Source organism: Diaphorina citri, unplaced genomic scaffold (genome assembly GCF_000475195.1).
Source record: "Diaphorina citri unplaced genomic scaffold, Diaci psyllid genome assembly version 1.1 scaffold2039, whole genome shotgun sequence".
Classification (NCBI taxonomy): Eukaryota; Metazoa; Arthropoda; class Insecta; order Hemiptera; family Psyllidae; genus Diaphorina; species Diaphorina citri.
Window position 1 is genome coordinate 1,395 of NW_007379464.1, and position 17,574 is coordinate 18,968.

At 38.8% G+C, this 17,574-nt stretch overlaps 3 protein-coding genes and 1 long non-coding RNA gene across 4 annotated transcripts; 3 read left to right on the top strand and 1 right to left on the bottom strand.

Annotated features, from left to right (window-relative positions):
- Positions 1-5,171: 5,171 nt before the first annotated feature.
- Positions 5,172-6,811, top strand: LOC113471060. Its single transcript, XR_003393900.1, has 2 exons — positions 5,172-5,462; positions 6,038-6,811. It is a non-coding gene; the product is annotated as an uncharacterized LOC113471060 (long non-coding RNA).
- Positions 6,812-8,328: 1,517 nt separating this feature from the next.
- Positions 8,329-8,714, top strand: LOC113471057. Its single transcript, XM_026829927.1, has one exon. The coding sequence runs from the start codon at positions 8,340-8,342 to the stop codon at positions 8,712-8,714; it is 375 nt and encodes a 124-aa protein (XP_026685728.1). The 5' UTR covers positions 8,329-8,339.
- A 157-nt stretch (positions 8,715-8,871) lies between these two features.
- LOC113471059 lies at positions 8,872-9,630 on the top strand. The gene is given in 2 exon segments (XM_026829930.1): positions 8,872-9,233; positions 9,235-9,630. Coding segments are annotated over 2 exon segments (552 nt in total). The 5' UTR covers positions 8,872-8,941; the 3' UTR covers positions 9,495-9,630.
- Positions 9,631-15,376: 5,746 nt separating this feature from the next.
- Positions 15,377-16,273, bottom strand: LOC113471058 (ubiquitin-conjugating enzyme E2 H-like). Its single transcript, XM_026829928.1, has 4 exons — positions 16,024-16,273; positions 15,822-15,926; positions 15,620-15,724; positions 15,377-15,453 (listed from the first exon to the last, which is right to left on the bottom strand). Exons 1-4 carry the CDS (start codon positions 16,271-16,273, stop codon positions 15,377-15,379), a joined length of 537 nt encoding a protein of 178 aa, XP_026685729.1.
- Positions 16,274-17,574: the final 1,301 nt, after the last annotated feature.

The window sequence follows — 17,574 nt, forward strand, 5'->3', positions numbered from 1 at the left end:
TTTAATAGTGGCTAACTCGCCAGCTATGGGTTCCCGATCTTGTGGTCAATCAGTTTTGGAATTAATAAAGTCAGTCGAATATTTGCACTTGACCAAACTGCACAGAAGTTTTCTCTCGCTATTTTAAACCCACTAAACATGGTGGCAGCGGTAAAACCGTTTTCCTGTGTCTAACTTTTCATGTTTGCTCTTAGTCCTTCTGTTACTACGATGCCGAACAATATGCATGTATGCCAACTGCACAGAAGTTTTCTCTCGCTATTTTGAATCTACAACCTTGATGAAACCTGTACTTCCACTGTTCAAAAGCCTCCAAAGGTTGTAGCTGAAAAGGGAATAAGCCAGGTCAACACGGCAACCAGACAGCCACAATGAGGAAAATCAGACTTAATGAATCAATGGAGATTTTAAGTCACGTTTTTGTTGTGAGTCGGAGTACCATCTCCAGAACAATAAAAAAAACCTTGTGGGCTTAATGGCAGGCTTCATTAAGGCATTTATTGAATGGGCAGAACCCACTATTATTACCTCTAATTTACCTCTGGCCTTCAGGGCCAACTATTACAAAGTTCAAAGCATTATTGACTGTTTTGAAATTGAAATTCAAAAGCCCACCAAACCATCCTTTCAAGCTCTCAGTTGGTCAGAGTACAAAAAGGCCAACACTCTGAAATGATCTCTTGGATCCGAATGATAGGTTTGCCAAAATACGCCCATTACTAGACATGGTGAATGAAAGATTTGTTGATTTCAGGCCACATGCCCAACATCAATGTCCTTGGACACATATTCTAACACTCCTTTGTAATACTCAGACTGCTGGAGGGCATACGACTACTCTCAAGACATCAGACAATTACCAGGAGAGTAATAAAGCTCCTTGAAAAAGCACAGTAACACACCTTCCCTTCATAAATCCGTACAGCATCACCATGGACCAGTATTTGAACACTCCCTTGTCAGACTGTTGGAGAGCATACAACTATTCACAAGATATCAGACAATGTACATAAGAATAATGCGAGCTCTTGGAAAAAGTACAATTATACCCCTACCCTTTATAAATCCATACAGATTCATTCAAATATAGGTTTATTCCAGGGGTTCAATGTCCTTGGACACATATTTGAACATTCCCTTCTCTCAGTCAGACTGTTGGAGAGCATACAACTATTCACAAGATATCAGACAATGTACATAAGAGTAGTGCGAGCTCTTGGAAAAAGTACAATTATACCACCTAGAGGAAACAGGAAAGCTCGAAAAGCACACAGAATGCTCTATTCTTCTCTCAGACGATATCACCGACTGCACGAAATTCGTACAGTTCAGACAGACCCATTCAAATATAAGTTTGTTCCAAGCAAGGGTTCAAATGTTATTTGTTATTTACCTATTTGTTATTTAAACCAGTGTTTCTTAATTGGTGTTCCGCGAGCTGACGGCAAGGGTTCCGCGAGATATTTTGGAAAAATCATACACTAGATAAAATGCAGTTTCAAAACGACCATCTCAGACTAGGTATTTCATCTTACACAGCTTTTTTTAGAGGTTTACATCTAAGGTCTCATCGTCCCGAAATCGAAGAGAGAAGAATGACAGGATAGGAGGAAAGCCAGACGTTCCGAGAACAAACTTTAGGATAAAATTCTGTTCAGGATAAAATTCGCCCCGGGCGGGAATCAAACCCGCTCCTGATATGCACATCCAACTATCTGGTATTACACCCGATTTGACAACAGTCATGAAAAAAAGCATGCAGAAATACCACTCTTCCCATAGTAATAAATAAAAATAAAATGTTGTTATAAGTCAATTGGGTATCAGTTGTCATCCGAGAAGTTTGTGAGTTTCATAATGTTCGAAAACAGACCAAAATAATCATTCTAACAGTTAGGTGCTAGAGAACTCCTCCGGCGTTAACCTCACAGAGTGTTTCTTTGTGAGAATAAAGGAGAATTTCTTTAATTTTTAGTGAGAAAGGGGGGCTCTGATGCTTTTTACATTTTTGTATGAGTCCATACTATGTATTTTACAACAGTTGTTATTGGAATAGGAAATACTAACATATGCGTAAAATTTTACCAAAGTTGTGTAGGAAACAATCCGCCTTTATGCGTACAATTTTACAAGTTTTTGGAAATATCAATCTTGAAAGTTCAGGGTTCCGCAAAGATGTTCACCTTTTGAAAAGGGTTCCGCGGGCCAAACTAATTAAGAAACACTGATTTAAACTGACTCCAGAGAAAACAAGAAAGCTAGAAGAAATATTGAAAATCACAGAATTCTCTATTCTTCAGACAGACCCATTCAAATATAAGTTTGTTCCTTCTTCTTCGACTGGGCCTACAGATCACAAAACTTCTACCTACATTGAAAGAAAATGGACAGTAGGGCTTGGGATTATTTCAGCAAATCCGATAGTGGAAATCATGCCACATACCAAATTTGTGGCATCACTATGCAGAATAAAAACTCAACAGGAGTTCTAATTTCATTTTGAGAAGATACACCCCCGTATGTATGAAATCTTAAGATAAACTTAAGTTTAACTTGAAATGAAAATCTTGCCAAATTTCATGAAATCTAGCCAGTTATCTCAAGAAATGACATGAAATTGGCAACATTGTTCGTCTTAAGTTAAACTTAAGTTTATCTTTAGATTTCATACATACGGGGGACAGAAATTACCATGCAAATTCATTAAATCAAATACCATGCAAATTATTGATTTTTCAAGAACAAACTTATATCATTAGAAAATATAATTGATTAATAAACAATAGTTTACCTACATGTACTATTATTATCTGATAAGATCCTAGATTAAGTTATTCTAGATTAATTCTATGTACCTATCTTAAAAAATAAACATGGGGTTACCCCCGTTAATTTGTAAAAATATTAAAAAAAAATCATTAAATCAAATGTAAGTTTATTTCAAGGGTCCAATGTCCTTGGACAATGGACACATATTCCAACACTCCCCATCACAGTCAGACTGTTGGAAAGCATACAACTGGTCTCAAGATATGAGACATTTACCAGGAGAGTCTCTGGCAAACACTAGGGATCAGGGGAAAAATTAATGGTTTGACCAACTTCATTCAAAACCCATGTGTGCCTTCAAGAAACCTTTATGCACTGAGTGACGCAGTTTATATTTTTAAATGTATCAGGAACAACTTTTTCTTGAATACTATCAAGTATGAAGGAGAAGCGGTTTTGTTTAAGTTTTACCGTGATGTTCATGAGCTTGACCAGTTCAATAATAACTTGAAAATTTGTCCAAAATTGACTGAAACCCACTTGAAGCCAAACTCCTTCCAGAAAATGAATGCAAGGTTCGCGTTTCAGTTGTTCAGTAAGTCTGTTGCTGAGGGAGTTCGTGTGTATCGGACATTGTAGATCCTGAGCGCTTCAAAGGCTCAGAGATGACTGAAATGAAAAGTTCACCCGAGACCTACCATCTAGCACACAGAACTTGTTCGAAGCACTAAACCAAATGGTAGAGTGTGAAGACGAAGAAGAGGAATATGCAGAGGAGGAAGAAAGAATAATAGTTCAAAGAGTGGCTCAAAATGAAGAGGAACAGGAGGAAGCCGTCGATGATCCTGGCGATCCACTCCGGATCCAGTCAATCCTAGAGGACAGAAAGCGGCTATTGCAAATGCTGAAGATGGATGTCAGATGGACTGATTATGTTGGTCGCCATCAAGATTTTCCATTCGACGGTAACTCTGGAGTCCAAGTGCAATTAGAAAATACAGTTTCAATAATAGAAGCATTTGAACAGATTCTAGATCAGAGGTTTTCAAACTGGGGGGCGCCCCCCTGGGGTGGGGCATGGAGACAAATCAGGGGGGGGCGCGGGCTTTTCCTATAAAAAAATCAAATTTATACCAAAGTTGCCTACCAGGTACTTAGTGTCCAAGTCTAGTATCTTGAGATACGTCAAGCGTAATCGTGCGCTATCAACGGTCCAACCAAGAATAATGGTTTTATTTTCCAGCATGACAATGATCCTAAGCACACCTCCAAACTATGCAAAGGATTTTTGGCCTCTCAAAAACAACAGAGTGTCCTCAAAGTAATGGAATGGCCTCCACAATCACCAGACTGTAATCCCATAGAACTTTTATGTGACCATTTGGACAGACAAGTTCGAAAGTCATGCCCAACATCCCAGAGTAACCTTATGAGGATTTTACGTAGGGGATTTGGACAGACAAGTTCGAAAGTCATGCCCAACATCCCAGAGTGACCTTATGAGGATTTTACGTAGGGGATCAAACTAAGCCTTCCAGTCAATTTAGTTATTCATACTTTGGCTGAAGTATTTGAAGACTTCAATAGCAATAATGTCGCGACAATACACGTACACAGATGCTCTGGCCAGGCTTAACCCAAACTAAGCCTTCCAGTCAATTTAGTTATTCATACTTTGGCTGAAGTATTTGAAGACTTCAATAGCAATAATGTCGCGACAATACACATACACAGATGCTCTGGCCAGGCTTAACTTGGCTGGGACAGAGGAAGACCAGCGTGTGTTCAATATGGCTGGACAAACCCCACAAGACCTCATGGGACATGAGCTCTCTGGAGATTACACCATTCTGGGTATAACACCCAATGACTTCATAAATGAGAGAGCTGGTGTCTCATTTGATTATGGGAAGATGAAAACTGACTTCTTCAAAATATGTCCAGACTTTGGTTCAGAGATGACTGAGAATCAACCGACTATGGAGTTGGAATTCTGCAGTAAGATCCTCTATGAAGTAGGGCCGGAGTCGAGAAAGGTTGGACAGACTAAGAGAGACAAGGTTTGGAAATTTAGATTTCCAAGGGCAGTAAGATCCTCTATGAAGTAGGGCCGGAGTCGAGAAAGGTTGGACAGACTAAGAGAGACAAGGTTTGGAAATTTAGATTTCCAAGGGCAATCTCTACCGGCAGTGTTAGATCTTTGGGAGTGACTGCAGCATATGTTAAACATCTACCTCATAGAAGGGAAGACCAGAGACAGCCCGTTGTCAATTGAACAAAAGAATAAAGCGTGAGAGAACATATTTGAGTGAGTCCTATGGCAAATACCACTTTGATGTTCTAGGAACAAGCTCTGTTTATAAATTGTACCTACAAATAAAATAAAGTGAAAAATACAAAGAAACAGAAACTTTTGATATTTCGCAGAGATTTAGGTATCGTATAGGAAGCGCTCTACTTTCTTCCCTCTCCGTCTTGCTTCCAGCTTAGTTCCAAATTGACCAAATTCCACTGTCTTCTCTCTCTCGCGCGTAGGTAGGTATCCCCCCTGCCCCTCTCCCACGGCATGGTATCGCTAGGCCTCCTAAGGTAACGAGATGGAGCAGAGTTGGGACAAAGTTTAACAAAAGTTACGGGGTGGCTCCTGTACGTGTATACAGGGAGGTACCACGTTACAATTTTTACAATAGAAGGTGACCCAAACGTCTGGTTGGGGGACTTTAAAGAGGGAAGGGAGGATATGTGTGAAATTTCGCTCTACACATAAACACAACATTTTCACTTTCAAATTTTCTGTGTATGTACAAACATTAGGGGGATGAAAGCACCTCCCCTGATAATATTTCCGTATGAAAGGATTCCTCAAGATGTTGTATTCTCGATCCCCAAATCCTGGGGTGTTGGAAAATCCATAAGTGGGTGGATGACCGCAGAAGTGTTCTTTGAATATATATCAAACGTATTCACTCCATGGCTCAAGAAAGAAGAAGTACACTTTCCCATACTTTTCTTTGTTGAAGAGGTTAATGATCTATTAACCCTAGTGGAGGAGAACATCTACCTCATAGAAGGGAAGACCAGAGACAGCCCGTTGTCAATTGAACAAAAGAATAAAGCGTGAGAGAACATATTTGAGTGAGTCCTATGGCAAATACCACTTTGATGTTCTAGGAACAAGCTCTGTTTATAAATTGTACCTACAAATAAAATAAAGTGAAAAATATTAACTAAACAATGTTTAATCTACAGTTTTTTTTTACAATAGAAGGTGACCCAAACGTCTGCTTGGGGGACTTTAAAGAGGGAAGGGAGGATATATTATGTGTGAAATTTCGCTCTACACATAAACACAACATTTTCACTTTCAAATTTTCTGTGTATGTACAAACATTAGGGGGATGGAAACAGGCCCAGATATTCTTTCTGGGCGTCCATGGGGTTTTCAAACCCCCAATCCTTCCAACTCTGTGAGGGTGTTATGCCTATCTCACGGATGTGGAAAGCAAACAAGCTATTGTAAATACACACTCATCTCCTAGCAAAAAGGCCTAATTAAAACAAATTAGTCTGTTTTGTTGAGGTGAGGTGAGTTGAAGTGATCCAGGTGAGTTTTTGTAATCCCATCCTCGTCGCCAGAATCCCAATCATGAGCAACTTTTAGAAGCATTAGAAAAGCACTTTGAGCCTTAAAAAGTACATCGTCATGGCTCAGTTCAATTTTTTTCAATCAATCAAAAACATGATGAGTCATTCCAGAACTTCTATGCGACACTTCGGAGATTAGCCAAGGATTGTGAGTTTGGGGAGCAAGAAGAAAATATCGTGAAGTCGAGAATAATATTAGGACTGAAGGACAGAGAGCTACAACAGAGGTTATTACAAAATGCAGATGACCGGCTTGACGATATAGTTAACCATTGTAAATGTGCAGAGGAGGCTATGAGCAACCAGCAGCAAAGATAAAAAAAACAAAGAAAAAGATGAAGTCTCGAGAATTCTAGGCAAAACCAAAACCTACCCATCAAAGGCCACCTCAACAAAACATAGTCTAAATAGGTGAGTTGAAGTGATCCAGGTGAGTTTTTGTAATCCCATCCTCGTCGCCAGAATCCCAATCATGAGCAACTTTTAGAAGCATTAGAGAAGCACTTTGAGCCTAAAAAGAACATCGTCATGGCCCAATTCATTTTTTTTTTTTTCTTCAATCAATCAAAAACACGATGAGTCATTCCAGAACTTCTATGCGACACTTTGGAGATTAGCCAAGGATTGTGAGTTTGGGGAGCAAGAAGAAAATATCATGAAGTCGAGAATAATATTAGGACTGAAGGACAGAGAGCTACAACAGACGTTATTACAAAATGCAGATGACCGGCTTGACGATATAGTCAACCATTGTAAAGGTGCAGAGGATAGGGTTACAGCAGCAGCACGCAGAGGCTTTTTCTATTGATTTGATCTATTGTTATATTTCTTTAATGATATATGAGTATCGTATAACCCTGAGCAAGTCAAGTGAAATCTACAAAGCAACATTTATTTGTCTGAATAGAGCAACTTCATACGTTAATTACAACGTCTGTGGCTGTGGACAAGTCTATCCTAAGTATAGACCTGTAAGTCGGGAAGAAGGTGTTTACTGTGTATATTTTGAACCTATCAACAGGCGCCAAGATCTATTTGAAACATACATAGATACAACAGCTGATAGTTCATTTGCATTTTGTGAGCAAATAGCTACCAAACTAAGCTAACCTGAACCCCTTACATTTCCCCTGATCCCCTACTCTAGTTTTGGTAGTAGGGGGTCAAGGGGAGGTTTCTTCGGACCTAGATTTTCGTCAGAGCTCATTCTCTCTTCTGCTTTCAGATTGGAAGGTTCTCTCATTCTCTGCTCCCTCTCTGTGATATCTCCCTATTTCAATCTAGTTTTTCGGAAAACAAGAATTCCCAGTAGAGTATTTAAGATTACCAAGGTGTCTTTCCTATGGAATTTTTCACGAGGAATCGATTGGTGTACACATCAACTCTTGATTAGTGAGTAGAGTATTTAAGATTACCAAGGTGTCTTTCCTATGGAATTTTTCACGAGGAATCGATTGGTGTACACATCAACTCTTGATTAGTGTGACTTCACACACATGACATCAGCTGACTGAATATAAACAAAACAAAATTCATTTGAAATCAAGCAGTTGGAGAGGAAGGTATGTTTTCACATTTTCTTTAATAATTTTGTTAAGAAACCAGTGTTCTAAAATAGTAATTATTTTAACATGTGTTGTAGGCGATGACGTCATAATTAATGAACTATCAAAGAAAGGCAAGGAGGTACAAGTGGCACATCTTCGCTTGACCTTTGATGAAAAATTGAATGATATTATGCCACCGAACTATCAAAGAAAGGCAAGGAGGTACAAGTGGCACATCTTCGCTTGACCTTTGATGAAACATTGAATGATATTATAATGGTTGCTCAAAATGAACGAAAGTGGTTTTCCAGTAACCAAAGAAGTTTTGATAGATAATGTTTCTAAACTGGTGAAAAAACTCAACAATGGTTGCTCAAAATGAACGAAAGTGGTTTTCCAGTAACCAAAGAAGTTTTGATAGATAATGTTTCTAAACTGGTGAAAAAACTCAACGGACCAAACCCATTCAATAATGGAATTCTTGGGAGAACTTGGTACCAAAACTTCATGACCAGACATCCTGAACTTTCAGCAAGAACTCCTCAAAATTTAACTCAGTCTAGAGGAAATGTATCAAAAGAAAATTTAAAACAGTGGCACGGAGAGATAATACAGTTTCTGGAACAAAATGACCTGATGGAAGCTATCAATGATCCAATCAGAGTCTTCAATGCAGATGAGGCTGCATGTTTCTTGTCCCCCAAAGGACAGAAAGTGCTTGTGAGAGATAATACAGTTTCTGGAACAAAATGACCTGATGGAAGCTATCAATGATCCAATCAGAGTCTTCAATGCAGATGAGGCTGCATGTGTCTTGTCCCCCAAAGGACAGAAAGTGCTTGTACCCAGGGGATCAAAAAATGTCTACAGTCTCATTAACAATGACGAAAAAGACTGTAGATAATACAGTTTCTGGAACAAAATGACCTGATGGAAGCTATCAATGATCCAATCAGAGTCTTCAATGCAGATGAGGCTGCATGTTTATTGTCCCCAGGGGATCAAAAAATGTCTACAGTCTCATTAACAATGACGAAAAAGACTGTCTAACTGTTCTGCTGAATGCCAACGGAGCAGGTATGATAGCACCTCCCCTGATAATATTTCCGTATGAAAGGATTCCTCAAGATGTTGTATTCTCGATCCCCAAATCCTGGGGTGTTGGAAAATCCACAAGTGGGTGGATGACCGCAGAAGTGTTCTTTGAATATATGTATATCAAACGTGTTCACTCCATGGCTCAAGAAAGAAGAAGTACACTTCCCCATACTTTTCTAAGATGTTGTATTCTCGATCCCCAAATCCTGGGGTGTTGGAAAATCCACAAGTGGGTGGATGACCGCAGAAGTGTTCTTTGAATATATATCAAACGTGTTCACTCCATGGCTCAAGAAAGAAGAAAAACACTTCCCCATACTTTTCTTTGTTGAAGAGGTTAATGATCTATTAACCCTAGTGGAGGAGAACATCTACCTCATAGAAGGGAAGACCAGAGACAGCCCATTGTCAATTGAACAAAAGAATAAAGCGTGAGAGAACATATTTGAGTGAGGCCTATAGCAAATACCACTTTGATGTTCTAGGAACAAGCTCTGTTTATAAATTGTACCTAGAAATAAAATAATGTGAAAAGTATTAACTAAACAATGTTTTTTTTTATTTTTTAAAGATGAGTGTTTCACCGCCGTTTTTACCGTTTTTTTTTCGTAGCGATGAAACAACTGCTACATTGGACGCTTGTGGCCTGTGTCGTAGCATGCCCATCCCGTAGTATGCCTCTCATCAGATGGGCGAGAAGAGACACAATACTTCCCATTTAGGTGCTGGGTCAACACGAGAACACCAGAAAGTAACCCGGTGAAATATTTGCAATCGAAATGTTTAATCTACAGTTTTTTTTTTACAATAGAAGGTGACCCAAACGTCTGCTTGGGGGGCCTTTAAAGAGGGAAGGGAGGATATGTGTGAAATTTCGCTCTACACATAAACACAACATTTTCACTTTCAAATTTTCTGTGTATGTACAAAACAAACATTAGGGGGTGAACACAGGCCAGATATTCTTTCTGGGCGTCCAAGGGGTTTTCAAACCCCCAATCCTTCCAACACTGTGAGGGTGTTATGCCTATCTCACGGATGTGGAAAGCAAACAAGCTATTGTAAATACACACTCATCTCCTAGCAAAAAGGCCTAATTAAAACAAATTAGTCTGTTTTGTTGAGGTGAGGTGAGTTGAAGTGATCCAGGTGAGTTTTTGTAATCCCATCCTCGTCGCCAGAATCCCAATCATGAGCAACTTTTAGAAGCATTAGAAAAGCACTTTGAGCCTAAAAAGAACATCGTCATGGCCCAATTCATTTTTTTTTTTTTTTTTTTTTCAATCAATCAAAAACATGATGAGTCATTCCAGAACTTCTATGCGACACTTCGGAGATTAGCCAAGGATTGTGAGTTTGGGGAGCAAGAAGAAAATATCATGAAGTCAAGAATAATATTAGGACTGAAGGACAGAGAGCTACAACAGACGTTATTACAAAATGCAGATGACCGGCTGGACGATATAGTCAACCATTGTAAATGTGCAGAGGAGGCTATGAGCAACCAGCAGCAAAGATAAAAAAAACAAAGAAAAAGATGAAGTCTCGAGAATTCTAGGCAAAACCAAAACCTACCCATCAAAGGCCACCTCAACAAAACATAGTCTAAATCGGCATGATTACCTTGACGGTAATATTACTTGTGGTGGCGTGTGCACATTCGTACAATACTTGTCATTCAAAAGAGTTACACATTTCTGTTGGGTTAAATCAAAATCCCGCTTTTAAAAATAATTAGTACCAATTTTCACCACTGTGGTGGCAGCACCTCCTGAGGGCTTTTTGTTTTTGTTTTGATTTGGAATGTTTTGAAAAAAATTTATTTATTTATTTATTTATTAAAAATCCCAGATGGGATAGTTTACAATACAATTCAGTAAAATACAATTAAGTGAATTTGGAGCTTATAATATAACTAAAATTACCTATGTAGTCAAGGTACTGACTACCTAGCTAGATATTACATTTTAATCTTTTTATGATTTCCCCTATATTCATTAGACTGGCCCTTATTTTCGAAGTATTAAAAAGTAATGATTATCACTCGATTTATGGTTCCTTTTGGTCTAAAAAAAATTGCTAAAAAGTTTCAGCTCGATCGGACATCGCTGTAGACATGCTCAACGGCCTTAAAGTTTTCCGTCACTTAGGGTTGCCAACCGTACGTTATTTCCCGGAACAATCCGTATTTTTGTCAAAAATCAAATGTTCCGCCGGAACACACCTTTGTTCCGGTTTTTTCCAAATCTATGGAAAATACGGGAACTGACTAATAAACAGAAAAAAATACAAAAAAAAGTTGAAAAAGATAGGTAGGTACGTACGAAAAACAAAAAAACCCGCGAGTCAAGTAGGTAGTGTAGTGTAGGTAGTAACGTACTAGTACGAATGTATAACGTACAGCGTACAGGGGCATGAGAATGCATGCCTTTGTTCCGGGTAAAAATCGGGAAATCCGTATTTTTTCACCATTTTGCTAGTTTGTTCCGTATATGCCGAAAAAAAAGTTGGCAACCCTAGTTAGCACCTTTAAGATAAATCAGGTGTATAACTATACTGCAACAGATAAGGTCATAAATCTATCTGTCAAACATGCCACGTTGCTTGCAATGGATGTGTTTGACAGATTGGTTGAGTATGCCTGCAGCAAACTTGGAAGGGACTTGCTCACACCTCTTGCTGGAGCTGTGTTCAGCTTGGATTGCATTGACCTTATCTGTCTATTGACAGAACATGATAGAATCAAAGTCCTTCAGACAATCAATGCCAGTGCCACATCTGGAGGACATGTGCTAGCACACTCAGATGCTTCAGTGGCACTAGTAATTGCATGTTCCAACACATCCCAACTTGTGGCAAAAGGAAAAAAGGATGTGCGTGATTCGATCCTCTTGAAAACTGCTAAACAGTATACAGCAGCAAAAAAAGAATTTGATGAACAAAAGTTCACAATTTACTGCATTTGTGCCACTGGTGGTCTACCATCAAACATGAAGCCATCAAAAATCCTAAAGATGTACAAGAAGTCTGCCACAGTTGATGTAGGCCCAATAAAGGCCGATGTCATACATGAGGCAGTTACAGCTAGTGCCCTTGAGGTAAGGGTTCAGGAAAGAAGAAATGACACAGTGATGTCATATGTAGAGAAGGAAGGTGGCATGACACATATTGCCATGATGCCCATTTCCAGAAGAGAGCACTGGATAAACAACTTGATGAGATCATTTGGTTACAAAAGTGGACCAAGGCCTGGGACATCTGCAGCAGATGATGGTGCTGATGGTGATGATGAGTCAGATGTAGAATGAGCTCACATCAAGTGATGTATATTTTGTAAATACTTTTAATGTTATCAATTTATTGTTTGTTCAAATTTTCATGTTTTGTTAATATGTAATTACTTTATTTGTATAGATGTTTAGTTTTAGTTGCGGCATGATGAGGCAATTGGCATGTTGTTAATTTTTAATTGAATCTAGTTCATGTTGGTTGCCTCAGCATGTTGCTTAAAAAAAAAAAAAATTGTAAGGAGGTTTCCCTTGCTACACGAGCCGGGCCGTCCGACGGGAACAAATGGGACGCTGGGGACTATCTCTTCAGGAGAAGAAACTACTAAAAGGAGAACGCACGATTTGACACAACAATATGTATTCACCATGAAATTGGGAAAATATATTTAAATACAAAGAAACAGAAACTTTTGATATTTCGCAGAGATTTAGGTATCGTATAGGAAGCGCTCTAATTTCTTCCCTCTCCGTCTTGCTTCGAGCTTAGTTCCAAATTGACCAAATTCCACTGTCTTCTCTCTCTCGCGCGGTAGGTATCCCCCCTGCCCCTCTCCCACGGCATGGTATCGCTAGGCCTCCTGAGGTAACGAGATGGAGCAGAGTTGGGACAAAGTTTAACAAAAGTTACGGCGTGGAGGTACCACGTTACACTCCATAGGCCGAAACCCGGATTTTTATCCACTTTCCTTTTCATTTCTATTAATTTATTATTCATGCTTTTTCAAGGCGGGCCTATTTGGAAGATATTAAATAATCCAACATTAAGCACCTACATATATAATCCGAGCTTATAATATAACTAAAATTACCTATGTAGTCAAGGTACTGACTACCTAGCTAGATATTACATTTTAATCTTTTTATGATTTCCCCTATATTCATGTTAATGTCCAAGTTGTTGTACATATTATTGAAGTTGGACATTGCAATTTCAAGTGGATTTGTTAATCTATTTTTGGGGATACTTGAGATTTTTTTATTTTCATTAATTCTGAGTTTGATATCAGGAACTCTTATGTTAATTTTAGAGAGTAACTCTGGGGAATCAATAAGATTTTTCAGTAATTTAAAGATGAATAGAACCCCTTGATTGTTTCTCCTCTCTTGAAGTGTTTTCATATTTAATTGTTCTAACAGTAGAGAGTAGGCAATATTTTCCGGATAGGTAGGGTGGAAACCATTTTCTTTGTGGAAAAGATAGTGAATGAATCTCATTTGAACTCGTTCTAGGTTTTTGATCTGTAATTTGGTTGTAGGATTCCACACTACCGCACCGAATTCAAGTTTAGATCTAATTAATGATGAGTATAATAAAATAATAGTATCTATATCTTTCATATGTATACAATTTCTTTTTATCAGACCTATCCTCTTATAACATGCGTTTATTATTGAATTGATGTGTGAATTGAATTCTCCATTGGATTGAAATATTATTCCTAGGTCTTTTTTCTGGGTAACTTCTTGAAGTTCTTGTCCAGCTATTCTGTACTTAAATTTTATTTTGGTTTTGGAACGTGTGAAAGTCATTATTTCACATTTTTTTATATTGAAGGAAAGACCGTTATTACATGCCCATTGTTGGACTGAGTTTATATCTTTTTGCAATAATTCACAGTCTCCTTTGTTCGTAATCGTTTTATAGATTTTTAAGTCATCGGCAAAGATAAGGAATTTAGAATATTTCAATTGGCTTTTTATTCTATTCTAAAAATAGCCCCGCTAAAATTAATGTGCTTTTGTAAAACGTAGAAGAAAGTTGAAAAATAAAAAGCTATCATTCAAAGTTTAAATTTCCCGAATAAAAGCTCTTTTTCATTGACTAGAAAGCTCTCAAATCGCAACAATTTCCAGTATTTCTACAAATACTCGCTCACCGATATCGTCCGCCCCGATCCCTATTTACTTGAAAAGCCTCTACACAAAGATCTAACCCGAGAGGGTGGCTGCGCCTTGCTTATAAGTAACCCCTGTATACTTTATTCTTAGGTATGCAATTTCGCATACCATAAAATGTAAACATAATTTTTGATAAATAAAGTGAGGTTAGATCTTTTTTTTCTCTCACCCTGAGCAACATAGAAAATTGTGTCCGACCTTTTCTTTTCTTAAACTACAAAAGGATTTTCCAGTTTTCCACGAGTGTTACCGCCCCATCAGAGGGTACGGCGCGAATGAAACGCAAGTGTTAAGGCGCCTTAAATTAAAATTAAAGCGCGTACTCGAAACTTTCAAGATATTAAACAACCAATATCTAAGATTAGACTGTTTAATAGTGGCTAACTCGCCAGCTATGGGTTCCTGATCTTGTGGTCAATCAGTTTTGGAATTAATAAAGTCAGTCGAATATTTGCAATCGACCAAACTGCACAGAAGTTTTCTCTCGCTATTTTAAACCCACTAAACATGGTGGCAGCGGTAAAACCGTTTTTCCGTGTCTAACTTTTCATGTTTGCTCTTAGTCCTTCTGTTACTACGATGCCGAACAATATGCATGTATGCCAAACTGCACAGAAGTTTTCTCTCGCTATTTTAAACCCACTAAACATAGACACCATGTTCGAACTCGATAACAACACTCATCTACGAGGACATTCCAAGAAACTCAGAACTCACTGTAGGGTATTCTGATGTGCATGAGTTCTAGCCAGATCGTCCAATATCATTTTCAATTGAACATGGCCAAATATCGATCTATTGAGTCAGTCTTATGACAGATTTTTCAACTTGTAAAATGTTCTCTTCCAAAATAAAATTGACATTATTTGAGATCAAAATTCACCGTGTATGATCTTACACTCACAACCTGCAAAGATCAAACTTCATATCGAATCGAGTCTTCGAGGAATGGAATCAACTGCCTGAACATGTTGTCAATGCCATCACTACGAATCAGTTCAAGAACCTGCTTGACCATCGTAGACATTTGTAAACCATCAAATTGTTGAAACACGGGACGGAGCCTCATTGGACTTGTCCAGATGCTCTGGAAACCTCTAAGTAATACACATTGTGGGTGAACATAGCCTAGCGGACCTTGCGGAGCAGAGCCAGTCTGAGACAAGCCATGGATGTGAACTTGGCCAGGATTGGATAGAACGTGGCTAACGTTGGGATTGGATTGAGGAACTTCGCCAGAAGTGGGTTGTGGGTGAACATAGGTTCGCGGAGGAGAGCTAGGCTGAGGTTGGCTTAATTCGAAGGCATTTGATAGTGCTACTTTTGCGAAGTGGGAGAAACGCAAGGTGCTTGGTTGTTTTTTTCACTCACCTGACACTTCGTCAATGTTGGGGTGGTACATCTTGTTCATGAACCCGATGGAGGGGGATTTAAAAGGGTAGTGTTCGGGTAGGTGCACCCTCACCTTCCACACACCTCCATAATAAAATACGGCTTAATTCGAAGGCATTTGATAGTGCTACTTTTGCGAAGTGGGAGAAACGCAAGGTGCTTGGTTGTTTTTTTCACTCACCTGACACTTCGTCAATGTTGGGGTGGTACATCTTGTTCATGAACCCGATGGAGGGGGATTTAAAAGGGTAGTGTTCGGGTAGGTGCACCCTCACCTTCCACACACCTCCATAATAAAATACGGCTTAATTCGAAGGCATTTGATAGTGCTACTTTTGCGAAGTGGGAGAAACGCAAGGTGCTTGGTTGTTTTTTTCACTCACCTGACACTTCGTCAATGTTGGGGTGGTACATCTTGTTCATGAACCCGATGGAGGGGGATTTAAAAGGGTAGTGTTCGGGTAGGTGCACCCTCACCTTCCACACGCCTCCCTCATAGGGGGTGTCACGGGGGCCGAAGAACTTCACGCAGAACTCCTTCAGGCCTTTCAATGTGGTGCCTTCATGCTTGCTCTCGATCAGTTTAATCACGTCAATGTTCATCCGTCGGTTGCCAGCGCTCGCTGACGACATGTTGAGAGTGTAGGAAGTGGATGGGTGACTTGTTCGGTCAAAATCGGACTTGGGGTGTCGAAAATCCGGGGATTGGTGACGATTTGCGATCCGGGAATCGGCAAGTGATCGGTATGTCGGATCAAGTGATTGGAGATTGTGGTGTATTTTGATAGCTACACACAGTATTACAAAACAACCACCCAGTAACATTGTCACCTAGCAACCAAATCAACAACTGAAAAACTCTTCCCAGTTCTGAGACATCTTTCTAGCTGTACATAATTCTCTGTCCACTTTTCTCTTTCAATAAACCTTCTTCTTATCATACAAACCCTTCCCTTGTCCTTTGTTCAATCCTTTCTACAATTAAACGATACAATAGAGATCGGGTTATTGGAGGGTAACTCTATTGCCTTTTCTTGAAGATAATTTGGGTTTTCGTTGAAGAAAGTTGCCTCGAAAGGTTTCTCTCGTAAAATTTCCTATTTTCGAAGAATTGTGTCGAAATCCCTGCTTGGGGGTAAAGTACTAAAGTAATGTTCAGGGGAAGAGGGGGATTATTGGTAAACCCAACGCTGTTGGGTATTCACCTAAATTCAGCAATCTATCATCGAGTGTTTGGCTGTTCGGGAACCGGTGTGTACATCGTTGTATTTGTTATCGAATAATCTTTAAAGTACAAGAAAACAAAATTTTGCTAAGAGTATCTAAGGCCTGCCTGGTTCACAAAGTAAAAAAAAAAAAGATTTTGTTGTAAAGAGTGTCTAAAGCCTGGTTCAGAAATCACACATTTGCCCTGACTTATTACCTATTACATAATAATGTTTTAAGCTACGTTTTTCTTGTGGAATCTAAACCAAATTATCCATAAGAATCTAATTTCAGTAAAGGATTCTGTGATATAGTTTTGAAGAAGTTATACATTTGTGTTATTTCTGGAATTGGAATCTGGAGTTTTCCATAGAGTTCAGATTCCACAAGAAAATTAGCAATTATTTAGTTTCCAAAGGTAAAAAAAAGAAAAAAAAAAAATACATGCAATAAATAAAATTTTACTAATATGGAGACATCACAGGATAAGATTTGCTAGCTTTGAGAACTTGAGGTTTAAATAAATAAATGCCGTTTTTAAACCCCTTAATCCTTCAAAAAACCATGAAATAGGTGCCATGCCTATCTCTCACGGATAAGAAAAGTAAGTCATGGAAAAATTCAAAAGGTAATCTTCCCCTAAGAAGAACATTTAACTCAGAAATAAAACAGCCAACCTCAGTGGTGTAGTAGTTAGCGCGGTGGACTTCGGATCTGGAGGTTGGTGG

What these genes read in the sequence shown, in the direction of transcription:
- LOC113471057 (XM_026829927.1), top strand. Translation starts at nt 8,340, where the DNA reads ATGAACGAAAGTGGTTTTCCAGTAACCAAAGAAGTTTTGATAGATAAT.
- LOC113471058 (XM_026829928.1), bottom strand. Translation starts at nt 16,273, where the DNA reads ATGTCGTCAGCGAGCGCTGGCAACCGACGGATGAACATTGACGTGATT. An exon ending in CAACATTGACGAAGTGTCAG is followed by an intron (nt 15,927 to 16,023) that starts GTGAGTGAAAAA and finishes TTTATTATGGAG; the next exon opens with GTGTGTGGAAGGTGAGGGTG. An exon ending in CAACATTGACGAAGTGTCAG is followed by an intron (nt 15,725 to 15,821) that starts GTGAGTGAAAAA and finishes TTTATTATGGAG; the next exon opens with GTGTGTGGAAGGTGAGGGTG.